This window comes from Pollicipes pollicipes, unplaced genomic scaffold (genome assembly GCF_011947565.3).
Source record: "Pollicipes pollicipes isolate AB1234 unplaced genomic scaffold, Ppol_2.1 Scaffold_2555;HRSCAF=2994_pilon_pilon_pilon, whole genome shotgun sequence".
NCBI lineage: Eukaryota > Metazoa > Arthropoda > Thecostraca > Pollicipedomorpha > Pollicipedidae > Pollicipes > Pollicipes pollicipes.
Window position 1 is genome coordinate 41,935,795 of NW_023596136.1, and position 27,095 is coordinate 41,962,889.

The following is a 27,095-nucleotide window of genomic DNA, read 5'->3' on the forward strand; positions in this document are numbered from 1 at the left end:
CCGTCTGCACGGCCGCCAGGGTCACGCCCCGCCGCGACACGGCCGACGCCAAACGGCAACCACGCCCGGCGGCCGGATCGATGAGGGTGTCCTCTCTCCCCCGCTGACACCGTCCGTACACGCCGCGAGAAACGTGACGTACGCCAAATCGTAAAGAAATGCACAGGTGCAACCGCAGTCGTGGGAGCACACACATAAAACATGAGAGACGACGGCCGGGCAGCAAGCGGTCACTAGCGGTATCGTCACACGAACCAGCAGCACGCCGCCCCATCGATACAAACCATCGGACACCCTGGGACCCCCCGAGGCCACGCAAGGTAACTAACGAACCGCGCATTTGCTTTAACAATGTATCGGCGCTTCGACCCCGGCCGCACAGACCATGAGCAGGTGCCCGAGCCGGGCGCCGACCGCGCGTGCCGGGCCGGTCCCACGGGACGGCGGTGCGCGTGGCGAGCCCGCCAGGCTACCGCTGGCGGTCACCGCTGCCGCCGCGGGGCCAGCGGCAGCAGCCGACCACCGGGGCGAGCGGCCAGCGCGCACTGGCCCGCGGCACATGGCCGGCCCACACGAGCACTCTCAGTCGGCTCCGCCGGCGGCCGGCACGCTGCCAACGACAGCCCACGCGAATAAGCCGCTGATGAACTGTCAACAAGCGAACAAGCGGACGCCGGGGGCGGTCGAGACTGGGTTGACCGGACAGCGCCGCGCGAGGCGGAGCTGCTGGGGGGCCGATACAGCCCGCTCTCCACCGAGCGACGGAGGCCGCCCCACAGAAGAGAGCGACATCGTCACATTTGTGTAATGGGTGGCCACCGCACCCAGTGAGAGAGCCGCAGTGATGTTTGAGTGTTCCACTGAGATAGCGAGCACCCATTAGGTGAGCACCCGCTGACCTGATGAGCGTTCCATTGACCTGGTGAGCGTCCCATTAACCTGGTGAACGCGCCACTGACCTGGTGAGCGTGCCACGGACCTGGTGAGTGTCCCACTGGACTGGTGAGCGTGCCACTGACCTAATGAACGTCCCACTGACCTGGTGAGCGCCCCATTGACCTGATGAGCGTCCCACTGACCTGGTGAGCGTGGCACTGACCTGGTGAGCGTGCCACTGACCTAGTAAGCGTGTAACTGACCTGATGAGCGTGCCACTGACCTGGTAGGCGTGCCACTGACCTGGCGAGCGTGCCACTGACCTGGTGAGCGTGCCTTAGCCTCCTTCTGGCCGGCGGACGCCAGTTCGCGGGCTGTGCGCGACTCCTCCACCGTCAGCGTAGCCCTGCCGACACCGCATCCGCACGATGTACGTCATGTGTCATCCACATGCTGATACGGTAGCCGGCACGTTCAAATGGCCGCACATGCGCTGGCAAGCATACGGGTGCGCGCACCTCGCGGTGACCTGAGCAAAGATCGATGCACCAAACTCCTGCCATTACACACAACGGTTACCATGATATTGCTGCCCTGCCTCTTCCCACGTCTATCGCATGGTATGCAAAGACGAATAGATCGCACACCATTCACTCCACCAAGGCCACTTAACGGCATTACAGTCGCTCCTTCAAGCCACCAGGCGGCGAATGGATTACAGAAACGGTGGATTATAGTGTCAGATACGTAAAAAACCGTCGACTGGCAATTTCGATACATCAACAGCCCGCATTATTCCACCAAATAAAGCCCCAAATGCACCACTGGACCCGCAAATGCCCTGCCGGCCAGTCGCCATACAGGCAATGGCAAGAGCGGGGCGGCGCAGGTGCCACAAGGGCACATCCGCACCGTACGTGAAAACTACCTGTGCCACAAAACTGCATTGGCATAATCCATTACTCAATTACTCATAGGAATGGCAGCCACTTAACGCACCACTTCGCTGCTGGACTGACCAGCAAGCAAGAGCGCTGCCAGCGTTACAAGGCCAGCAAATGGGCACCCCATCTGTGTGTCCACTATCGAGACCATGAAGCCGACAACGCACAGTCAGCTGATACATCTGGAATGGCCATGTGCCTGCGAGTGCTACGCAGCAGATACAATAACGCGCAATTTGTACGGGCTTTGCGGCCGTGGCATGACAGCAGTAACTGAAAACACGGGATGGAACTGCCTCATCTTCGTACTTCCGGGACGCTGTCGTTGGGAGGAAACTGGGTCATCTGAAAACGAACTTCACCAACGCCCTACCATCGGCGCAAAACGGCACTAACAAAAGCAGCGCAAACGCCAACAATTAAGCAAAAATCGTAGAGATTTGAGGATCCAGTCCCACAAAACGAAGCTATGAACAAGCGCACTTTCGAATCAAACCGTATTAGAATAAGTGCCTCTAACAGCTTGGTTTGACTTACAGCCGCTACTCACGTCAGCGTTACGAATCGAAAGCACCAGGAACTAAAATTGCCGTTTGCTATTTCCGGTCCGCACGCTAGCACTGCTCGATTTGATAGGTGCGCAGGGTCCCAGCTTCGGCTCAGGACACTGGGCCCCGGTTACCGCAGGAGCGCCCAGCGGCAGGTTAGCGGGCGGCGGGAGGGAGGGGGGAGGGGCTCACTCACTGTTGCGATATGTCGAGCGGCGTCTCGGCGGACCGGGCGGCCGGGCTCCTGCCGCAGAGGGCCGGGTTAGTGCGCGGGTGGGGCACGTCACCGACACCGAGCGGACGGGGACAGACAGCGCCTGCCGCGTCCCGGGCGGTGGCTCCACACAGGTCGGCTAGCCCGCGGCGCTGCCGGCCGGGTTAGTCCGGCTCCGGCGGTCGCGGGCGGCGGGCGGATGCAGGCAAGCGGCATTCACAGCGGGCGGGGCCTGCCCAGACGGCGGTAGCTCGCTACGGGACACGCCATGCGCGACAGGCGGCAGTTACCTGCACGGCAACTCGTCGTCTATGTATTGCAACAAGCTCCTGCCGACAGAAGGGAACTTTGACGGGGTGGCGGCAGCTCGGCGACGCTCGCCGCGCGCTCTCGGGCGACCCGCGAGCGGCCGGCTCCGACACCACGCCAGCCGCGGCCGGCAGCAGCGGCAGGCTTTACGGGCTGCGGGCCGGCGGCGTGCCAGGGCAGCGGCCGAGCCGGCGGGCCGGCCGCCCCGGGGTCGCATCGGCCGACCGGCCATCGCCATCGGTAATCCATGAATCGATGGCTCCCCATCCGGGGAGTATATAGCCTGGCCACCGGCGTGATTCGGTTCACAGCCAGTGGATGGCTCCACGGAAAATTAATTTTCGGAAACGAGGCAAGTCCAGACCGGGGGTCTTGATCCATAAATGGTCGCGTGTGGCTGCCACACGCGAGTTTTTTTCAAGACTTTAGCCACTTCACGGTCAGTTACCACTCCTGTGGACAGGCGCATCTCCCCAGCCGACAGGAGCTGAGTACACCACTCTGAGGCTTTGTAGCAGGCAAAGCGGCCCGGTAGACCCAGTCTATGACCGTGCACACATGCCACCTCCGACTGAACTAACATACCAGGCTCAGCAATATGCACAGATCTACCAACACAGATCTCAACTACCGAAACAGCCAGAGCAATGGCCAACAGGCAACGCGCTCACAGACTCACATGAAGCAGACTACTGCACCATCCTGATCGGATTCTCCGCATCCCACTAACAACCGCAAACAGTCTCCCATCCGGTCGGGAATTGTTCCCGACACGAACGGATGTTAGGTTATTGGACAACTGTGGCCCGCGGCCTGCCATCAGCTCAGTGCAGGCCCGGCGGGCCGCCGCTGCAGCCCGATGCGCGCGCCAGTCCAGTCGGCATGCACCGTCTACGGCTCTACAGCGGGCGGCCGGCGGCGGCCACCGGCCGAGCGGCGCGGGACGCACCACGCCCGGCTCGGCTGCGGCTGGGCACGCGGCATGCGGAGTTCGCCGACCGGCTCGGAGGTCGGCCACCCCTGCGTCGTCGCAGCGCAAGGATCGCGCCGCAACCGGCAACTCTGCCGTGTCAGCTGACGGCAAAACACGCCATTCGAATCGTGACCGAAAAACGCCAGGCATTGCTAAAATGATACCGATTAGCCGGCTTTTCAAGTGTCGCCCACTTTGATGCCTTTTAGTTACCTCTCACATTCCGCGACAACAGTCATCGGAATGTCTGGCGCGATTTCCACAGCGTAGCTTATTTCAACCTGCTGTCCAATTATCTTCAAATGTCCATGTTCATCGCAGGCGGGACTGCCATACCCACGCCGTCCTCGGTCGTGCCACCGGCCAGCCCCCTCCACCGAGCGCCCGCTCCCGACCGCGATGCCCAGCGCAGCAAGAGCCTCCCCGCGCGGTACCGCCACCAAGCGAGGCGCGCCGCTACCGCCGCTGCCGCCGCCGTCGCCGCCGCCGCCGGCCACGTGGCCGCACCGGCGGACGTACGTACTTGAGCGATAGGTTGAGCACGTCGGCGCCGGACAGGGCGGCCCTGTGCAGGCGGCGGCCGAGCGGCTCGTGCCGCGTCAGACTACGGCTGCGCGTGAGCGTGCCGCCGCCGCCGCCGCCGCCGTCGCTCTGCCTGTAGCCTAGCGTGTGATTGGCGGCGGCCGGGCTGCGGGAGCAGTGGCTCGTTAGCTGCCGGGCGCCGGCTCGGCTCGCTGCCGGAGCCGCTGCCGCCGGCGGCGCGCAATGTCCGACGCGGCGGCGATCGCGGCCGTGGCGACGGGGCGCCGACGAACTCCTGCGCAAAGCTGGAGGCTAGGAACGTCAATGCCACCAACCTGCACGACAACGGTAGCCTGAATGTGATAACTACTAGTGAATCTCTACTTTGCCAAGTATGACAATGTTGATAAAGTTAACGACAGTGCCTGTAGCCTAAACCACTTACCATTGCATTAGTTACACCGGCGCCTCGCATTAGGTACTACTTATACTAATTAGGTGAAACATTCAGCCACATCACGTTGCCTTTATTTTGAGGCAACGAATAATGGCTGCAAATGAATGCTTGTGTGCGCACAGTTCACCGTTATTGCGATTACTTGGCTCCTAGGACGCTGCACGTGTGGCTCAGAAAAATATTTCGAAAGGTCCCATCCGCCACTGCTGCTGTTCCGACGAGCTACGCGTTAGTCATGCGGCACACGTTTAAATATATACACGAGCCCTTCTTCAAAGTCGCTCTGCCCCGGGTTAGTAAATAAACGTGATGTGAGCGCTGCACTCCAGCGAGCTGAACAAGCAGCTTGAGCAGCATCAAACAGGCCGGAGGGCGCCGCCCCCGGTCTGGCAGCGGTCTGTGTATTAGGTCACACAGCGGGCGCCTGAGACGGCTGCGAGGGCGGCGGCACGCGCGGCTCCGCCGAAACCCCTGCCCACCGGCCAGCGCTCGGGACCGGCACGGAAGCCGGTCTGCGGCCGTCACCCAGCCGTGATGGTAAGCTGCCCCGACCGCGTCTACGGCTGGGTGTCTGTCGACGCCGGCGCTGCACCCGCGCTGAAAGCAGCGGACCCAGCGGGCGGGCGGCGGCAGCTCTGGGCCGATCTGCGGCCGGCCGGCCGCGGCGGGCCGTGCCCAGTCTCGGCTCGGCCGTCCCCGCTGCACTGCACGCTTGTCCCGCGCCGTCCGCCCGGCCGCGGAGTGCCGTGCCCAGTCTCGGCTCGGCCGTCCCCGCTGCACTGCACGCTGTCCCGCGCCGTCCGCCCGGCCACGTGGCTGCCCAGCCCGCCCGCCGCCGGTCTGGACTGCGGTTGGACAGGCCGGCCCGGCCCCCGGCCAGGGTCTCCCGGCAGCGTTTCAGGCGCGTCACGGAGGCCGGGCAGGCGCAGAGCCGCCCGACGGCCGGCCCTGGGCGCCGAGGTGCGCAGCAGCTGACCCAGGGCTCCGCATGCGGCTGCCAGGAGTCCCCCGGAGTGTGATGCCTTCAAAACTAATACGCGTCACATCATCAGTCGATGACATGGGGACAACGCCAGCGGGGAGCGGGACTCCCAGGCAAACCGTGCCTGCACGCGTCACGGTCAGCAGAAGCTGCGCCGCCGGACCGTGCGGCAGCGGTGGGGTAAGTGGGGAGGGGCAGCGGTCCCGCCGCGCCGCGTCACTCACCGGTCGCTCGGCTCTGTGTCGGAGTCGCGCGCCACCGCGTCGCTACCGCCCTCCTCCGGCTCGTCCTCGTCCTCGTCCTCAGCCTCGTCCTGGCGGCGGTCCGGGCGGCAGGGGTCAGAGGCCAGGTGTCAGGGGCCAGGGGCCGGGTGCTCGGGGGTCAGGGGTCGGTGTTACGGCCCTGGGGTCACAGCGTCACGCAACGAGCGGCCTCCTGGCCGACAATTATTTCAGTCGGGACAAGTACGCACGCCCATAGCACAAGGGGAGATCTGAGCCTCTCGGTGCATTCCCGATAAGTAGTCATTCGCGTACATGCCCCAATGTCCCTTACGGCACCAGGTGTGGACACGGGGGTCAAAATACACTGCCAAGTCGGGCCTGGCGGTGACCACACGTCTTGGGCACAGAGCCCAGCCAGCAGCACACAGAAACAAGTACCCAAAGCAAAACTCGCTGCGAAATGAAGCCGCGACAGGTCTAATTGCATTCCAAACTGAGCGCAACAAACCAGGACGTCACCACACTGCGATCCCCCGCAGTGCCCGGCCTTCCTGACAGGACAGGACCATAGGCGGGCGTCACCATATAGCCCCGGCAGGTGACTCAGCCGAGCCCGGCCGGGAGCGAGTGAATGGTGGATGGAGGGGGGGGGGGCCACCAACTCACGGCGTCTCCGGCGATCCTCCACTGGCGGCGGGGCGGCGGCGGCTCGGCGGCCAGCTCGGACACGCGCGGCTGCTCGAAACTCACGCTGCCCACTGCCGGGAGACGGCGACGGCCGGTCAGGGGCGGTCACAGCACCGGTCCAGGGTCATTCACGTATGGTCATGGTCATGGTCATGGTCATGGCCATGGTCATGGTCGTGGTCATGGTCATTGTCAAGGTCATGGTCATGGCCACCCAAGTCTCCAAGGGTTACGTGGCGAGTGGATGTCGACGATCAACCGCTTCATTTACGGCGTAGGTCCAGCGATGCAAATTACACCATCGTAATGGATGCCCACGGCGCTGACTAGCATTGCGATGCACGGAGAATGCAATGACAAATGAAAACGAACTGACCGCAACATATTACACCAAGTGTAATTTCCACGTGCTTAAACGATGTTACACCACTGAAGAGTTTCTGCAGCGCTCAGGACACGAGCGTCACTCAGTGGGACCGGGCGGCGGCGACCACTCACTGTGCAGCTCCGACTCCGTGCGTTGCTTGGTAGCCGGCTGCCGCGACGCTATCCTGTGTGGGACGTTGTTCACCGCCTGCAACCAGCAGTCAGCGGTAGCGCGCGGCGGAAACCACAAAGCAGCTGCTGCCGACGCTGCATCAGGTAAACACGGCGCGCGAAAATGTTTCTAGTCAGCCTCTGGTAACGTCAACTCGAGAGCCCCACATAACACGGCCGCCAGCTCATACTGGCTGCTGCGACACCCCACGATCGCATCGCACGCCGCGCCAAAGATCTCCTGCAGTCCGCAGCCGCCAGCTGACACCGGAGCCCATCGGTCCCCGGCGCGGTCTGCGGCTGAGGCGCCCGCCAGCCGCGCCCGTCTGTCCCCTGCCGGCGGACGCTCCCGTCTGTCCCCCTGCCGGCGGCGTCTCCGTATGTCCCTTGCCGCCGCGACGTCTCCGTATGTCCATTGCCGGCGGACGTCTCCGTATGTCCTCTCGCCGGCAGCGCCCCGTCTGTCCTGTCCCTTGCCGGCGACGTCTCCGTATGTCCCTTGCCGGCGACGTCTCCGTATGTCCCTCTCGGCAGCGCCCCGTCTGTCCCTCGCCGGCGGCGTCTCCGTATGTCCCTTGCCGGCGACGTCTCCGTATGTCCCTCTCGGGCAGCCCCCGTCTGTCCCTTGCCGGCGACGTCTCCGTATGTCCCTTGCCGGCGACGTCTCCGTATGTCCCTCTCGGCAGCGCCCCGTCTGTCCCTCCCCGGCGACGTCTCCGTCTGTCCCCTGCCGGCGGCGTCTCCGTATGTCCCTCGCCGGCGACGTCTCCGTCTGTCCCTTGCCGGCGACGTCTCCGTATGTCCCTCTCGGCAGCGCCCCGTCTGTCCCTCCCCGGCGACGTCTCCGTCTGTCCCTCCCCGGCGACGCATCCGTCTGTCCTTCCCCGGCGGCGTCTCCGTCTGTCCCTCCCCCCCCCCCCGGCGGCGCCCGGTCTGTCCATTCCGGCGGCGTCCCGTCTGTCCCTCCTGGCGGCGCCCCATCTGCTCCTCCCCGGCGGCGTCTTCGTCTATGTCTCCCGAGCGGCGTCTCCGTCTGTCCCTCTCCCCCCCCCCCCGTTCCACTAGCGGCGTCCCCATCTATCCCCCCTCGGCAGCATCTCTGTCTATGCCTTCCCGGCGGCGTCCCCTCCTTTCCCTCCCGCGACATCTCCGTCTGTCCCTCCCCGGCGGCGTCCCAGTCTATGCCTCCCCAGCGGTGCGGCCGCCCGAGTCGCCACTCACCCCCTCCTCGTCGGGCTCCGGCTCCTGGAAGGTGCCGCTCGGGTTGCGCACCTTGTCCAGCAGCTCCCGCATCAGCCGCCGCTCACCCGGTCCCGGCTCGCCCTGCACGAACGCGTGCTGGCCACCGGCAGGGAGGCGGTCAGAGCGGGTCGGCGCAGACGGCGACGGGGGTGCTCGGCGAGCCCGTCAGTCACCGCTTCACGGTCACGACAGTACAGTGGGGACGCAGCACGGGGCCTCGCAGGGACACATTCACTCGCACAGGGGACCGTCCCCCCACCACTGCAGTATGCGCCCCAACTGCACATGGGTGAACCAGCAGAACAGCCCAACACACTGACAGTATGCCGTATGGTAAGCCCCAAGACATCGGAAACGCGTACAAAGTGGGGCGCGGGTTAGAAGGGGGATCGGGAGGCAGCGGGCGCACAGGCACAGTGCGGATCGGTCCGCCGAGGGTACCGCTCACCCGAAGCACCACCGCCCACTTCACACACAGAGAGGGGTGGAAGCATGGCCGCCGGCCGAGCCGCGCAGGTGGCGGGCGGGCCGCGCCGCCGGGACGGCCGCGCCCCACTGCCCCTGGCGCGCCGCGGCTGCCGCTGTTTACAGAGCCACGTAAACACGGCTGGACGAGCGCGGTCCGTCGGCACCCCCAGCCGGGAGATGGCGCCACTGCTGGCGGCGGCGCTCGAAGGCGCCGGTGACGGCAACGGCGGAGAGATGACAGCACTGGTAGGGGATGGGGGGGGGGGGGGGGCTGGAGGCGAGGGCGTGGATTGACGGCTGACTGGACTGCACGCTGCACGCATGACTCCTCGGGTACGCCACACCTTACTGTTTCTTCTTTTTATCTATCAGGGTAATAAGACGAATAGTTTGAGCTTCACCGCGTCGAAATGTCACCTGCTCGCAAAGCCAAAAGTGAAAACAGACAGTCATGCTCACATAGCCTCGAACCCACAGCGCAAGGAACACATTCAGTTTCATACAAACCTGCGACAAACGGTCTGCTGTTGGTCGTTTCTTGGGGTTTTTGGTGAGCGCAACCTTGACGAAGTTGTGGAACGTCTGTGACCACTTGTTCTTGTCCTTGAGCGTGGGCGGCTTGAAGCCTGACTTAGACATGAGGAAGAGAGCACGCATCGGATGCAAGTCGAACATGGGCGGCTGCAGCTCAGCCAGCTCGATGGCCGTGATGCCCACCGCCCACACGTCACACTGCTGGTTGTAGCCGCCCTTGCGCTCCACTGCTGCCACCTGCCGGCGGGCGGACGAAGCTGAGGTCCGTGCCCAGTCAGCCAGAGGACACCAGGCCCGACCGTGACTCACACAGACAGCGGCGATCGCGGGGCCGCACGGCGGCTCGTCCACCTTTGTCAGCCGCAGTTAGTCACTCCCTTCAGCCGCTCGACGGCTCGTGCGCAGCATCGACATTGTTTCACACCCACGCGACCGTGCGCTGCGCCGCATGACAAAGACCGCCACTGACGCCCGTCCGGGTCGACAGAGCCGCCCTCGAACCTCGATCACACAGCCGGCGGACCAGCGCTGCTGCGGCGGTGGTAACGCTGGGGGGGGGGGGGGGGGGGGCAGAACTGATGGAGCTACACCTGCGATGTGGAGTGACCGGTGACGCACATGGCTTTTTTGGAAATCTTGCAGCTGAGGCCTCTGCAGTTAATTAAAACCCGCACATAATTTTCTGGCACTGGACCAACCAAAAATTGTGCCGGGTTAAGCAAACGGGAAGTTGAGGTGTATTCACGTAATCTGTTTGGTAAATGCCACATTACTGACAGAAGTTCTAGTTGTGTGCTGTGATGCTTTTAACGCAACGGTCAAATGGGAGGAGAATACTCCTAAGTTGCTCAAATTATGGCAGCGTTTTAGTCCATACTGTTACGACGGAAGACAGAGCGCAAAGGCGACAACATCTCTGGTATTCATAATGTGACGCGGTTTAAACAACTACTTTTTGGGACTCGAATGTTTGCTCGTTCCCAGTAACATAGCATTAAAAAATATGTTGGCAGGCCCAGCTCATTTCAAGTGACCACGGCCTCCTTCCTGAGGCGTAGCAAGATATATGCGCCCAAACTACTGGCATCACACAAGACGCACGCATGTGGATGACGACATGTGTGCGAACTACTGCAACCTAATCCATCGACCTGGAGCCAGTTCAGTGTGCAAGGAACAACCTCCCCTATGCTGCCCTGCTCACCCACCACCGCTCGCGCGAGTCACTCAGCACCCCCGACGAGCAGGGCGGCGGCGGGCGCCGGCCGCCGCCGCCGCCACCGCCTCACCTCTGGCGCCATCCAGTACGGGGTGCCGATGAACGACTGCCGCTTGCCGATGGTGGCCGTGATCTGAGCCGAGACGCCGAAGTCGGCCAGCTTCACGCCGCCGCTCTCCGTCAGCAGGATGTTGGCGCCCTGGCGGCGGCCGCACGGCCCGTCACTGTCCGCCCGGCGCCGCGCAGGCCGGCCGACATCGGTACACCGCGGCACCGCGGCACCCTCGGCAACTGGCTTGCAAATGCCGATGGGAAGGGAGTATTTTGCAATGCTCGGCAAAAGCAAAGCGTCCACAGAATGACGGGTTGGGGGTTATGGTTGCGCTGACTCAATATTAAGAGAACCTTTTTCGCGCGAGAGTCGCCACCGCAGGGCTCACAAGAGTGAAGTCATAACTGCTCGATACGGGAGCGCCGCGCCTCGCTGTTTTCCCCTTTTATCGATCTATCATCCATGTCATAAGACGAATAATTTGAGCTTTAGTATGTCGAAATGTTGCCTGTTGACCATAGCCATACGTGAAAGCTGATTGGCATGCTCACGAAGATGGCAGCAAAATATGGGTATGTCCACTGTCTGCCATTCGACCCTGCTTGCTTACTAGCGCACAAGTACTCATAACACCATACAAGCATGAGCACTTATTTTTTGTACTCCCCTTGTGATGTACCATTTACATAACTAATAGTCATATAGTATTATGCTCATAAAAGCATTATAAGCATTTAGCACGTCCATCAACTGTTGCATGTGCGTTTCTAAAAACACAAAAAATAAAGAAATATGCGGACGCCGTCATCACCAACTGTGATCAATATTCCCATATCTTGAGTAACCGTGGATATGTCCCCTGTTCGCCGCGAATCATCAGCATCTCCAGGCTGGCAGGCAATGGCCGTAAGTCTGTCAACCAATTCAAGGGCTGCTAGACCACTATGTGGTGAGCCAAACACCTCGTTGCAGCACGGGCCAAGGCAGAACAGCCGTCCAATCACGCACCACACGCATCCCGGCCTTCTTTCCACACAAGGGTCAGGGTCTAGAGCCTGGACCGAACGCCCGCCTGCCCGGACCGTTTACCTTGACGTCCCTGTGCATCTTGCCCATGGTGTGGAGGTAGGAGAGGCCGCGCAGTGTCTCTCGACACACGCACGCGATCTGTGGCTCCGTCAGCGGACCCGTGACTGCAACAGACGCGGCCGCTGGTCAAGGCCCCCGACACGCTCCAGACACCCGCGACCGCTGGTCACGGCCCTCGACACGTCTCAGACACCCGCGACCGCTGGTCAAGACCCTCGACACGCACCAGACACCCGCGGCCGCTGGTCAAGGTCCTCGACACGCCCCAGACACCCGCGGCCGCTGGCCAAGGCCATCGACACGCCCCAGACACCCGCGACCGCTGGTCAAGGTCCTCGACACGTCCCAGACACCCGTGGCCGCTGGTCACGGCCCTCGACACGTCTCAGACACCTGCAGCCGGCTACGGCGCTAGGCTCGTGGTTTTCACGAGCACCGAGGATAGAAATAGGAGTAATTAGAGACTTGTAAGACACTCACTCATTTCGTAACATCGCATCATCCTCTGATGTGCGAACTAGTACCAGCAGGAAAGTAACACGGAGAGAAGAGTTGTTGTTGTTAATTGTAGTTTACGGGCGCGTCGACTGCGGTGGTCATTTGGCGCCCACGGGAAAGAAGCGGTGATGCGGCAAGGTTAATAAATCGTAGCGTATAAAACGTATAAGCGTATAAAGCACAATAAATAACACGGGAGAACAGCTGAACCGAGAATCGATGACGGTAAAGATACACTTGAAAAGGGAGATAGCATAAGCAGTACCAAAAAATACTTACTATGATAGATATCTTGCAGCGAGCCGCCCCCGCAATACTCCATACAGATCCACAGCTTGTCGCGTCGCAGGTAGGAGCCGAAGTAGGCGACGATGTTAGCATGCCGGCAATCCTTCATCATCAGTATCTCCTGCTGGATTATGCTGAAGTCGTCCCCTGCGAGACCGATCAGTCTTAGACAGAAACAGCTGACACCGGGCGTGAGGACCCACGACATTATACGACGCGCAATCGGATATCCACATAATAAAATCAGGCAGCTCCGTGCGGCAAACTGGTCAAGACCAAACTAAAGGTCACAGGAAATGTTTAGAGACGTCGGCCCGGCGACAAACTGGCCCCGGCGAGCGGTGGAAGCGTTCGGCATCACATGGCGAGAAGGCACAGCACGACCACCCGGCCCTGCGGGACCCGACCCTGTGGCGCATGCCGGCGCCGCGTCCACTCCCGTACACCTACAACGGCGACCGTGCCGACATATCGCGTACACGGCGACGGAGAAGCCCACAGACGGACCGCCACCAGAAGAGCAGCGCACGGCCTTCTTCGCCGCGGTATCTAAGCTGAGCGGTGCCGCACGCGCCCCCTCGTCAACTACCGGTCCGAGGTCGGCCGGGCTCACAGTCGCCGAACGTATCCCAGCGGGCACAAATGACGCCAGCACACCGGCGTGGGATGGGTCAGGCCAACATCCGGGGTTCCTGTTCAGATGTGGGGTCGTCCACCCCACCTCAAAACTTGGGGCGAAAAGTGGTTCAAAACCGAGTAAAACATGCTTGCAATGTATTAATGGGTATACTTAGCGACTAGTTCTGCTCAGTCCCATCCCCACAACTGATATAGCAAAACCACACCCCTGCAAACATGAGAACAAGCCAGGAGACAGGGCGTCTCACTGGCCCTATGAGTACATCAGACCGCGGTCCGCTGACCGTTTCAGGCCAGCCGCCCGACGGGACGGTCGGCCGGAGCCGCCGGTTTGCAAACACACCACCGCTTCGATGCCCCGACACAATATTCTGCTCGACGAAAACACACGTATTTCGGCCCAATGTTCGCCGGGCCCATCTCCACTTCGTGGCCCAACCAATCAACGACGCAATCCCGGAGAGAGGAAACAGAGCGTGTCCACCTGTCGCGCCGCCCGCCAGCGTCAGCGCCCGCTGCGCTGGACCTCGCGTCGCCGCCGGCATGCCGACGCTGGTCGGCAGCTGTGAGTGACAGCTGACAGGTCGCGGTCTGGCCGCGGCCTGCTCTAGAGCCGTCGCCACGCGGCGGCGGCGGGCACGAGCGGGCGGCGTCCGACGCGCGTCCGTCCGTCCGCACCCGCGGGCCTCCGACGCTGCCGCCGTCACAGCCGTCCCAGCCGCGAGCACGGCGCCGGACGGGTCCCGACAACGCCCTCGGCTGGCGTTGGTTATTGTCAGCCCGGGAGAAGTACGGGGGACTCCATCGTTATCGGCCTTTGGCCAATTTAAGGCCGCTTTGGAGCTGCGGGTCCTCGTGAATTAAATTAAAGCTACTGGACAACTGCACATTGTATGCGAAACCATTCAACACCGTGAAGTGATGTTCTCACACAACTGGATACAATATGCGTGAGCAGCAACGCAGCTTCCTAGCCTCTCAATCACTACACAAGCCATGACCACCATCGCATGGAGGTAGTCGAATATTCCATCGAAATATGCACCCCGACAGCGTAGCCTCTCTCCAGGTGCGCGCGCAGCAGCAATCGGTAACTGGCTGAGCTGATCAGTGTACGCTCCGCCCCCTCTGCACACGTCTTGTCTGAGCCGTCTCACTGGCATGCATTCAGAAGCTCACGCTGGCAGTGTCTAGCCGCAGCTGAGCAGCCGAGCCTCTTAAGCCTGGCCAAAAGGCCAGCAAAACTAAGGACAAAACACCGCATGACTACGCCCGTTCTAAGAGGCGCATCTGGCGTACGGTGAGATGCCGTGCGCGCCGATCTTGGTTAGTCAGACACGAGAAAACGCTACACTATGCTAGGCTAAATCGCGCTGTCTGCTGACGATGGACCACCAGGAAGAGTGAACAAGCGTGTACACCGCCGATGGGTTCTGGAGGTCGCGAGGGCATGGAACGGTGGCGGCCAGCGAGTCAGACTTAGCAAATGCAACACAATCTGTCTGAAGGAGGAGGAATGGCACAACAAATGTAAGGAGCTGACGAACTCCGGAAACAAGGACAGAGCAAGCTGACTCAGGTGATAAACGAGGAATCCACACACCGAGTGGCTTGCCAGACCACGCAGGAGATGAGACACAGGGAAATGAGTAGGATGGGAAGACAGAGAGGGCGCCGCATATCAGCGGATGGGTGCCATATGGACGCCCCATGTGAGCGGATGAGCGCCATATGGACGCCCCATGTGAGCGGATGAGCGCCATGTGGACGCCCCATGTGAGCGGATGAGCACCATGTGGACGCCCCATGAGGGCGGATGACAGACAGCCATGCGCTGAGCATGGAGGACGCGGGCGACGGGCCGAAGACAAAGATCGGTGTCATGCAGGGAGGATCGAGGCAGTGAGGCTAGAATGGCAGATAACACTGGTCAGAAGTCGGACAAACGGACTGCCCACAAGGATGAGAGGAACTGGCCGGAAGTCGTAACAGGACGATCACAGACACGGCTGAAGTGGAGGTCCGGGGCACGACGAAGCGTCCAGCGCATGCGGCTTACCGGGCCGTGAAGGCGATCCTGCCTCGCCCCACGACAGTCTCGTCCAAGTCTCTTACACGGGGAACACGCGAACTGGTCAGAAACGGACGGCTCGGAGCGCGGTGGCAGGGCGCCAGCGGGCACGCCAGTCAGAGGCCACGAGGGTGCATCTCAGGTGACTGTTCCCCTGTGCCAGTGTCCCCAGGCCCAGCAGTGCTCAGCCACTCAGTGATCAATGGCCAGTCATGTATGCATGAAAGAGTGGTGGTTTTCTCAGACTGGCTGTTGAGGAATTGTATGTGTGGACATTCAGAAAAAAACTGAGTTAAAAACCCATTTGGCTGGAGGACTCCTCACAATTTGTCACCAACCACACACACTGGCGGGCATGTGTGGAGCAAATTAACAAATCACAGTGAAAGTTAGATAGAAGCCATAATCAAATGCAAAATAATTAAGCTAACATCAGATTTGCCAAAACCAATTCCTTTTCTCACTTTTGATGAATATGGGCTTATGAGGGTAACTACCATAAGGGCCAATCAGAATACTAGAAGAAAGTAATATATGCAGATTTGCTTATTTTATGTAACTCCTTATGTTACTTACCTGGCTGGAGCTTGATAACTTTGATAGCTGCTGCTTCATTTGTGGAAAGTCGTGTAGCCTGAAAAATATGTTATCACTGACAGCAATCCATCAACTGTAGCTGCTGACAAAAAGCACCCTGAGTAGGTGATAATATGCAAAAACACCAATGAACACAAAAGCCCATAAATAACAAAGACACAAACATGCATCAGTAAGGGTGATGATATGTAAGCTAATTATATAAAATTTCACCCTTAGAGTACCAATCAAAGCATATGATTCAGCCATGAGTGTATTCTTTATATCATCTGGGTTTTTCTATCACCTAGATTTGAATGGCTGCCATGATACTAGGTACTGCAATAATACAGGACTGCCTTGAAAAACACCTGCATCATGAAGCTATTCAATGAGCCAGGCTTTTTGAAATAAACATATGATTTAAAAGCAAACCAATACCCACCTTGTACACGTCCCCATATGTTCCGCTTCCAATACGCTGAATTATTTCATAATCATCTTGTGGATTTCTTCTACTGATGTCAGAGCTCATATTAGATGATGAAGCCATTTTTGTTTTGCACTTGTGGTAAAAGACTGAAAACAAATGTGGATGCCCATGAGGCCCACTGGCATTCAGACTACATAATCTATGGCTAGAAATCAACAACGGTGTGTCTGCTTCGGATGTGCAAACCAAAGATGAATATCTATCTTGGCTGTACAAACACAAGTTGATCAAACAGGTGTGCAACATATTCTATTTGCTGTGTTAAGTGGCATGCTAGGTACACTCCATTCACTATATCAAGTTAAATGGGTCAATTTGGTCTTCACATCCCATTTTGTAAACAACACCAGGTTTTTAATTGTACAGAAGACATGCTATCATATGTATACAAGCCGAAATCCCACTTCAAAGTCACTTAATGCCCTCATTTCATTCCATCAGTTTAAGTTCATGCCATATCCCATCTTCATAAAGGGAAAACCACAAATCAAAAGGAAGTGCTCATCTTGAATATGAATCACCAAAGCAGAACACCAGTGACTACAGATATCATCAAACTTCGGTCATGGTACGCTTGGCAGCTATGACATGCACACCTGGCATGGTAAGGGTGTGACAATATACCTTGTGTGGTTTTATACCAAGTGAGAAGCACAGTTAAGTCAAGCCAACTATTATGTGACTTCCACTTACATTCAACCATTCGTTCTACAGCCACACCGGGAGCCGTCTAGACCTGCCTATCCTTTACAACAGTCAGCGATACACCCCAGGCACCAGTGCAAACATACGCCACTCCAGGCCCAACTGAGGCACCTCAGTCATGTATTACCTACGCTAGTATGGTCTGATTTCTTTGTTTTATTCTTATCTTCAGTGATCCAGTTGGATTGGGACCGGCCTGCTCAACGACACCTCATTGCTCCGCCGCCACTACCCAGCGCCACCGCAAATCCACACCACTTCGTACGCTTCTTACAACGTCGCTCCCGACGCGTTGTTGTGCGTGTCAAGCCTCGTCAATTTCGCTCCGACAGATGACACTAAATTGCTGGCTTACTTTGTAAACCCTTATACAGAGGGCTATATGTATGCGACCCATAAACTATTTACGTCACTTAATGTAATCTGTTCAAATGCAATTCTCGTGAAATATTGAGCAAAATCACTGAATCAGAGTCCAGTGAAGCATATTTTGCTGTTTCTTTTATCATAACGATGTGCTTGGGATAGTATCAGCTGCTTAGGCCAAACGCTGCCGCGGCACCTGGCGATGGGCCTTCGCTGGAGCCATGCGTACAAAAAAAGTGCAGGAAACTCAACCATAGGTCAAAGCGTAGGGGGCATGATGAACCGTGCCACCAGCGTCCCACCGAGTCCCAAGATGACAAGGAAAACCCCCATGAAAAAGAAACGCCTCCCTGAAATTGAGTAGCATCAGGGTGATGCAGGGCAAGACATATTTAAGAGCGCTAATCCCCAAAATTGGGTGTCTCCTGCGGCGAATAGACAATGGATCTAAATAGCACCCTGAAAACCATGATAAATCTGAAACGATCGAAATATTGGACAATTTCACACTGACATTGTAAACCTCGGTGTTACCAATGGCCCAGTGCACCGACACCAAACACTAGACTCACAATGCAGTCCGTTTATGTACCAGGGCCAAAACTTGGCGGAGCTTCCTATGTGCGAATTAAATGGAAATTTCCGCCGAAAGAGAATACCGAATTAACCAGTATAGCATGCTTCAAGCTTCTGTCACACGGTACACTTCCATGCAAACATGTGACATGTACACCTAAGCCCCGGTCAACCGTTGAGAGCCGCAAAGCTTTGAACGTATTCATCGGCACGCAACATGCCGATGTCCCTAATGGAACTTTGATTCCTATGGAAATTGGAGGGTGTGTTATCTCACCCTTATGCATGTTCTGAAGTCAAAACGTGTGCACCCGAAAGAGATGGTAACCGTTTCACCAGACCACGGTAGGTAAGCAGATGCGTTTGATGACAGTCACCGAAACTGATTTCATTCATGTTGTTCACAATCCTGCCATGTTGTCCATGGCTCACGACGTCTTTTTCCCCGCCGTAGTGCCCCAGGATAGGACTGCCGCCAATATGACACGATCAAGCTTGCTGTAGGTCTGAAAGTACTCAAATGTGTGCAACACATCCGTGTCGAAGCATCGTTTCATATGGCCTAATGTAGCGCAGTTCTCATCAAACAACCAGAACGCATCTCTGCCGGGAACCCAACCAAACGATAGGTGAGACGCGAGGCAAAATCGGAGGCATGCGTTGACGAGCCTGGAGGGTTGCGGTCGTGTCAAGCTCCGAAACATTGGTGGGGAGATCAGCGTAGACGTCATTCAGACAGCCAGCTTCGTCATTCCGGCACAGAGGCAGTCTGCCTCTGCCATGATTCAGGCACAGAGGCAGAGTCAACATCTGACCTTATTCAAACAAAGAGGCAGACAGATTGATATAGGGGAGATAAAGATAGGGCAGGCGGAAAGAGAGGCACCGAAGCCATCGAAGGGGTGAAAATTCCATGAGTGCGCACCGTAAATACAAGAACGTGGAAGACACGTCGAGGACGTGCAATGATGTCATGAACTTGCAGTTGTAAGCAACTCGTTAAATGCAGCCGACTTTCTTATAACGCGTCCACAATGTCATTACCTTCACAGAAACACCATGGCTCTTTGGCACACACATATATTGCACGGTTCCAATTCCAGATATGTAGCCCTGACATGTCACCATAATAGGGGCAGTGCAGGCCGGTGACACAGTCACGATAGGGGCCCGCGCGCACAGCCATCAGAGCAGTCCGCGCCCCAAGGCGGCGTCTCGAGGCAGCGCTTTTGGACGTCTTCCAATCAAAGCAGTCCAACGTCCGTTGGGAGTAGACCAGTAGACCGACCCGGCTTGGGTCAGGTCGGGCCGGGTCAAATCAAATTAGACCGGGTCAGGTCGGGTTGGTCGGTGCGAGGTTCCTCTTGAGGTTCTGACACAGCTCCACCGCCCTGGCCGACGAGATCACGCCAGGCAGATGGCGCTGCAGTTCGGACGGCGAGCTGCAACCAAACAAAGCGACGGTCACCTCAACACAGACGCAGCCGGGCAGCGAGAGCCAGCATCGACGCAACTGGGCAGCGGGAGCCAGCACCGACACAGTTGGCAGCGGGAGTAAAAAATGACGCAGTCAGACAGCGGGAGTCAGCATCGACACAGCTGAGAGGCGGGAGTCAATGCCCATGCCATCCAGCAGCGGGAGCTGACACCGACGCACTTGGGCGGCGGGAGTCAAACTACAACGCAGCTGGGCGGCGGAAGTCAACACCGACACAGTTGGACAGCGGGAATCAACACCAACGCAGTTAGCCAGCAGGAGTCAGTTACGACGCAGTTGGGCAGCGAGAGTCACCATCGACACAGACAATCGCGGGTAAACATGGGCGCAGGCAACACAGTGCAGTTCACCACAAGCTCGAGCACCAGAGGACGTGGCCGTCGATATCAGCAGCACAACGGGAGTAACCGTTGATAGAAGCCACAGCTGTAAAGCACACCAGGCGCCGTCACATGAGCCACCACCGACATGGGTGGCCCATCAAAAATCATAGCCGACGCAGAAGCAGCAGCGGAAACAGGTACCACCTTCGCCAGTGACACAGGTCGCTCATCACAAGGCAACGCACCAGAGCAATCACCGCTACAGACGGTACGACAGAAATCACCATTGTCACTGACAAAACAGCGTGACTCGCTACCGACAATGACGACACAGTATTGCCGCCGACACAGGCAGAACAGCGAGGATCATTGTCGGCACGGGCACTGCAATGCAGGCTGCCACTGACACAGAAAGTACAGCAGGTGCCGCCAAATACACGGGCACCACAGCAGGGATCGCCACCGCCGTAAGAAACACAGCACGAGTCGCGAAGAGACGCTATCCATACAGCACGAATAAGTCTCAATGGCCCCACTTTCCATGACCCGATTCTCGGCGGCACCGAAGGACACCCGCGGGGTCGCCCTCGGTCAATGTCGCGTGACTGACCGACAAACGAGCCGGTGTGGGCTAAAGACTTGCAGCCGGCTGTGTTTCTGTTTCGCCAGCCATAAGCAGCGTGAGAGGCTGCCGCGTCAAGGGCGTTACGCATGTCAAACTAAACCACGCGAGGCTGACGCGGTCAGCGCCCAGCCGACTCACCAGGCGAGAGAGCGGGCCAGCGGGCCCAGGCCGGCGGCGCAGGTCGGCGGCCAGCGGCACGCTCACTCGCGGCAGCGCTGCCAGCAGGCGGCGGCGGGCCTCCTCCAGAGGCGCCAGCGGCACGGCCGCCGGCAGACCGAAGCCGGCCGCGCGCTCGGCGACCGCCAGCCGCGACAGCAGCGCCGCGCTCTCCGCTGCGGCGGCACGGGGGAAGGGTCACACAGCTGCACGGCGGAGGGGGTCACACGGCGGTACGAGGGAGGGGTCACATGGCGGCACGGGGGAGGGGGTCACACGACGGCACAGGGGAGGAGTAACACGGCAGCACGGAGGAGGGGGTCACATGATGGCGCGGTGGAAGGATCACACGGCGGCACGACGGAGGGGTAACACGGCGGCACGGGGGAAGGGGTCACATGATGGCACGGTGAAAGGGTCACACCGCGGCACGACAGAGGGGCTACCCGGCGGCACGGGCGAGAGGTCACACGGCGGCACGACGGGGGGGGGGGGGTCACACGGTGGCACGACGGAAGGGCAACATGGCGGCACGACGGACGGGTCACACGGTGGCACGGCGGAGCGATAGCACGGCGGCATGGGTGCCACGGCGGGGACAGCAGCAACAAACCCGCATCGGCTTATGCACTGTAGCCAAAGCCATGTTAGCGAAGAAGCACAGTACCTGTAAGTTGCTTTATATTTGACAAGTTAGTTCTGCCTGCATCCTAATAACAAACTATCCATGTTCAGGTTACTAAGCGACACAAGTAGCGCCTCCACCCCCGCTGTTGTGTGGAGACAGGGTTGTCGGAAGCGCACCGGCTCGATAGGGGAGGGTGACGCGTTCCGCAGGTGACTCGTCCACCGACACACGCCACCATGAGGTGTCCACGACAGTCGCCTTGCAAGCAGCTGCTTTTCGAGTACAAAAAGAACACCCGGAACAGCTTTCCTGACACTTTGCGTACAAGCCAAGCAATACAATTTCGGACAGAAAATGAATCCGTGCGATGGCGATTTGGGACGAGATGAATACGGGGTAACGAAGCCGCGTGACACGACGTCACAGTGCAGCCACATTGCAGGACGTAAGCCGCATTTTCGCAGCCATCCAGCGCCTGACAACGCCAGCGTCTCAAGTCCGGCCGTCTCACTACCAACGACAGCGCACAGTTCGTACAGCCGGTCGTTTGCACAGCCGGTCCAAGCTATGGGAGGTCAGGTCAGAGCAGAATACACCCGCCCGAGCGAGGTCTCGCCGGACCAGCGCGGCCAGAACCTGGATCAGATCAGGTCCGACAAGCCCAGCCCTGGTCAGGTCAGGTCACATCACTGACCGGGCGTCTCCGAGTGCAGCAGGTGGATGCCGGCGCGGGCCAGCAGTCGGTCGGCGCCCCGACTCCTGGCGGACGGCGGCGGCGGCTGCCCGGGCCGGCCGCGCGGCCGGTCCCGCTCCACCAGCAGCCAGCAGCGCTCGTGCAGCCGGCGCAGCCGCAGCAGTCTCCCCATCAGCTTCCGACGGCCCGGCACGCTGTTCAGGTCTGATGGCGGACACCGATCACCGTCAAACATCGCCTGTACATGGCGCAGCAGCCACCACGCTCCTCACCCAGCAGCCGGCCACGTAACGGCAGTAACCAAGACCTCTCCGTCCAGCGGACGTACCGCGGTAACTGGACGTCCAATGTCGAAGCTGCCCCACCCACGCGTGGCAACGGCACGAAGCCAGCGAGAGGGCTGGCGGTTGTGGCGGCGCTGGCAGAGGCCGGGACGCCAAGGGTGGCCGGCCACAGGTGGCACGGTCCGCGGGGAGCACAGGAGCAAAAGACGGTGTCTCGGGCGACGGCGAACACTTTCACCGGCGGCGCGGCGCGACCAACGGCCTGTCCCGGCTCAGCCTAACAGCGCACGCGCTCGGGGCTGGCGGGGCAGCCGACGCCTCACCCGACACGGGCCTCCGGATGGCAGCCGCCCGCCGGCTGACAATGTAGTCCTCCACCGGTAGAGGGCGCACGTCGGCGCTGACCCCGTGCAGCGCCCTCAGGTCCGAGAGCACTTGCGGCGCCGAGCTGACCTCGCGCGAGCTGGCCAGGACCACCAGCGGGCCGGCGTCGACCACCTGGCGGCCGAGACGGCACGGTCGGGCGACGGCCGGCCCAGCTCGGCGAGGCCACCGCCGTCCGGATGGCTCCTGGTCTCGGCAATCACAAGCAATGTCAGGCCACGTTGCTCTGATGTGCGAAATGTTACTGTTTATCTACAGATGCGTCACAATACCGGAAGTACATCGAAAGTTACCAAGTGAATTACCAAAACGTGTAGTATGCTAGTGTTAGTGCTTCGACCTGTTAGTTTCAGGAGCCAGTTAGCCAGCAGCTCTTTGTGACTTGACAGCTGATCTTTCGCATTACCTGGCTGCCAGGTGCCGCCGTCTCGGTGCTCCTCTCCGGGCTGCGGGCGGCCGGCAAAGCCTGCTCGAACCCCGAGTCGCCCAGTCGCTTGCGGCCGTTCTCGGCATCTGCGTCGCGCGCCGCGTCATCTCCTGCACGACTACCGTTCGCCCGCTGGTGCTGCGGGCCGCCAGCCGCTTCTGCGCTCCGCCTAAGCGCCAGCTGGCGGCGGCACTCGGCCTGCTTCTGACGGGCAAGCGCCAGGCGCGCCTGACGAGCTCTAGCGGCCGGCGTCAGAAGTTCAGCGCTGCGCAGCTCCGCCAGGGGCGCTCCGGCCGCCGTCTCGTCGTCGCTGTCCGACAGCCTGAGATTGAACACGACCGGCGATTGCAGGGGCGTGGCTCGCCTGGGAGCAGGCGGCCAGCCGGCAGCCGACGCACCGCTCGCCGTCGCCGGACGGGGCGTGGCCGTCGCATCCGGCCGGGGCCGCCGTCTCCGGCCGGGCCGCCGTCTCCGGCCGGGCCGTCGTCTCCGGCCGGGCCGCCGTCTCCGGTCGGGCCGCAGCCTCCGGCCGGGCCACAGCCTCCGGCCGGGCCGCCGCCTTCGGCCGCACCGCCGGCGGCCGTGGGCGCCGGCTCGACAGCCAGACGCCCTCGGTCAAGACGGCTCGCGGGGCGCTCGGCGGTGGCGCGGCCGGTGCGCGCGCCCGACTCCCGACCCACCGGCTGACCCCTCGGCCCGCTCCGGTCCGCCTGGAAGTCACCGTCCGAGTCCGACTCTGGCCGGCCGGTGGCGCTGGCGTCGGACCGCGGCCGGCCGGCGCCGCTGGTGTCGGACCGGCTCCCAGCGCCTCGCTGCGGCTCGGCGGCCAGCGCAGAGCGAGGCCGCTCCTCCTCGCTGGACGAGTGACGGATGACGCGGCGCCGCTGCTGCCGGCGGCGCCTCCCCGCATTCGGCAGCTCAGGCTCGGACGAGTCGCTCAGGTACTCCACGTGGTCACTGTCGACGCAGAAGCTGTCCTGCCAACGGCCCGGACACTGCTTATAAATCATTCGGCTACACTCTGATTGGTGCTGCTCGCTGTGAGCTTTAGTCTGTTCGCCTCGAATATACAGCAAAAAATCAAAACAAAATAATATAGGGTGTAGGGGTGTAGTTTCTCATTCACTTAGAGAGCTCCAGCCCTCCCCCCCCCTCCCCCTCCCAACGCCGACGTTCAAAAGAAGGTGCGTCAAATTCGAGGACAGGCCCGTTTCTGCTCCTCACACGTGCAGGGTACGTTTAGTCAGTTTCTGTCTTCAGCCCCCCTCCCCCTTTTCTAAATCATCGCCAGCATGGCGCCACAGGCGCTCCGTCATCCCACCAAAAATGGGTGACATCGTGACAGAACACGTTTCCGTAAACAAGCATGGCTATGCAACTGAGTGCAGTATCAAGATCGATAACATGGGTGGCCGCTTACTCATCACAAAATTCAAGAAGCGAAAGAAGTTCACTTTCGTGTATTGGGCCATGGTTCTACTTCGGTAGGGCGGTGGAACACCCAAAACCAGTCAACTGTTAATTATCCAATCGTTTGTGGAGCATACAGCTACTCCAAATCATGGCGGGTAAATGAAATTGCACAAAAATAAGCAAGTAGGCAAAATTTGACGATCACCTGCTAACCATTCAAAGAAGGACGACGCCTTCAGTTGACAAGACCGAGAAGGTGCGCACTATGAAAATAAAAAACGCGTTTGTCAATGAACTGCGGTGGCGCTCCATCTACGGACAATTAGCAGTTACACAACACATAGGCCAAAGAAATACCTAGTCTTAGTCATCCATACACTATACGCCACCTAGGTACATTAGATCCATTCGCCTCCTCCTAAGTCCATAATCACAAAGTCCTTGACAGTACCAGCGGGAGCCCAGGCGGCCGCCGGCGCCGACGCCGCCCGTCGCCACTGACGCACCTGCTCATAGTCGTCGTCTTGCTGCGGCGCCTGGGAGAGCACGTGCCGGTCGGGCCGGCGAGGGCGAGTCGGGCCCAGCCGGAACCGGCCGGCGCCGGCCGGGCTGCGCACCGAGCGCATGTACACGGCCCGCATGCTGGCGAGGTGGGGCGCGGTAAGCGATAGAGCCGCCGTCACCGGGCGGCGCAGGGGCGGCCGACAGTCACGCCTGAGTGAGGCGACACGGCACGGAGCGGGGTGGGTAACACGCATGATGAGGTCGCACGAGCTAGAACACGCCTCAGTGAGGCGACACGGCACGGGGCGGGGTGGGTAACACGCATGATGTGGCCGCACGAGCTAGAACACGCCTCAGTGAGGCGACACGGCACGGGGCGGGGTGGGTAACACGCATGATGTGGCCGCACGAGCTAGACGAAAAGGTAACAAGATGAGCCACAAATGCGTGCTAGAATACGTTTGCTTCGTAGGGTCTACTGATATTATCGAGGCATACGAGTCGCAGATCTTATAACACCATTCATAAACCCCGAGTGCACAGATACAACCGCGGGCCTTTCAGAACCCGGGGTCGAGCAGCAATTGACGTAACGAAAGTACCCATGCATCACCCTACGCGCGCTTTTCAGCTAACCGAATCTTGACATTGAGTGTCGGACCATGAGGCACACGCGGCGACGAAAACGTGCGGTGGCCGGGAATCGAAGCGGCGACGAAAACGTGCGATGGCCGGGAATCGAACCCGGGTCAACTGCTTGGAAGGCAGCTATGCTCACCACTATACCACCATCGCTGGGTACCAGGCGGCGTCAAATATTCGAAGGGGACAAAGGCAGTATGAGCACCGCGCATACTACGCGCTAGTGACTTTCCAAGCGCAGTCTCCAGAGACGGCGATATTTCGTTCCAAGTATTGGGGTATCAAAGTCTCTTTTGAGTTTGCATTTGAATGGGAGCAGTTAGTACGAGTCCTGGGCACTTCCCAATCATTGCGGCATTGCGGCTGACCCAGTGGAAGCTGTTTCGCCCAGTATAGCCGGTATATTAATGATAGACGGACCAATAGGCATGTACGGGGTCGGTTCGGCTGTTGTTTCTGCAGCCTTGGGCGTAGCAGGTGGAAACAGAGTTTTACTGCATGATAACCAGTTCTTGCAAAGCCTGTCCCCAAAACGCCATTCACTTCCTGCATGTCAAAACTTTCAGGTTCAAATTGCTGGCGAGAACGTTGTTGGGTGGTCCACGCGGCGCTGCTAAGGATGCAGCTCTTCCAGCATAAGTCAAGAAATCAAAGAGTCTCCAAAATATTTCACAACGTCAATGTCCACATGTACGAGCATATCCACTTACCTTTAAAGTTTTCTCTGGGGGAGGGGGCCACTGAACATGTTCCATATGAATTTGTAACACAAAGCCGCCAGGGTCGATGTGACCTGTGCCCCGCAAGTGCAGCCTATAACTGATGTCACTCGCCCAGGGACCCCCAACAACGGGAGCAGACAAGGGAAGACTGCCCTTTAGAAACGATTGCGCCTACACAGAGTATCTGAAAGGAACCGAAATGAGCGGCATCCATCCATAAGCAACAGTCTACCCCAGTTTGGCCTGCTCCATTTTAGACCTCGTTAGGCCCGTTGAGAACATTGCCGAATAGTGAGCTTGAGAAATATGTGGAAGCAGCACTGTCAGTCCGCCTGGTTTCACCTGGAGAGCCAGTATTGTTGTGCGTATGGGCACTAACACTTGAGCGCGTATCTTAACACCAAAGGTTTATTCGGCAGTCGCTGGAGCAGCGAGCGGCCCGACCGTCGCATGCGCGTGTCGCGGCGTGAGAGGGGGAGCGGATGTTTGCATAGCACATCTGTTGGCGATGACGAAATGCATATACGACATTGCGAAACAATTCGCCAAATGAAAGGTCTTTACCAGTTGGAACTATTTCTGTCGGCGTGAAGAAATAAGTTAAAAGATAGGAAATGATTGTAGGTACAGCTGGTGGAGTTAACGTGACAAATTCAAAGTGAAACCTGAAACTGCATAGGGCACGGTGCCATCCAGCGGATGGGGC

At 59.3% G+C, this 27,095-nt stretch overlaps 1 protein-coding gene and 1 non-coding gene across 2 annotated transcripts in view; both read right to left on the bottom strand.

Moving 5' to 3' along the window:
• LOC119101433 (mitogen-activated protein kinase kinase kinase kinase 5) overlaps positions 1-17,411 on the bottom strand; it is a 41,099-nt gene extending 23,688 nt beyond the window's left edge. The window contains exons 1-15 of the mRNA XM_037224773.1: positions 17,275-17,411; positions 16,395-16,528; positions 15,950-16,007; positions 15,362-15,412; positions 12,655-12,810; positions 11,878-11,981; positions 10,807-10,935; positions 9,491-9,754; positions 8,495-8,611; positions 7,235-7,310; positions 6,716-6,807; positions 6,106-6,138; positions 4,388-4,575; positions 2,565-2,612; positions 1,200-1,282 (exon numbers count right to left, since the gene is read on the bottom strand). Coding sequence (XP_037080668.1) covers positions 1,200-1,282; positions 2,565-2,612; positions 4,388-4,575; positions 6,106-6,138; positions 6,716-6,807; positions 7,235-7,310; positions 8,495-8,611; positions 9,491-9,754; positions 10,807-10,935; positions 11,878-11,981; positions 12,655-12,810; positions 15,362-15,412; positions 15,950-16,007; positions 16,395-16,502 — 1,507 coding nt within the window. The 5' untranslated portion in view covers positions 16,503-16,528; positions 17,275-17,411. The remainder of the gene's footprint in view (positions 1-1,199; positions 1,283-2,564; positions 2,613-4,387; positions 4,576-6,105; positions 6,139-6,715; positions 6,808-7,234; positions 7,311-8,494; positions 8,612-9,490; positions 9,755-10,806; positions 10,936-11,877; positions 11,982-12,654; positions 12,811-15,361; positions 15,413-15,949; positions 16,008-16,394; positions 16,529-17,274) is intronic.
• Positions 17,412-25,748: 8,337 nt separating this feature from the next.
• On the bottom strand, positions 25,749-25,820 carry TRNAG-UCC (transfer RNA glycine (anticodon UCC)). The gene has a single exon. It is a non-coding gene; the product is annotated as a tRNA-Gly (tRNA).
• Positions 25,821-27,095: the final 1,275 nt, after the last annotated feature.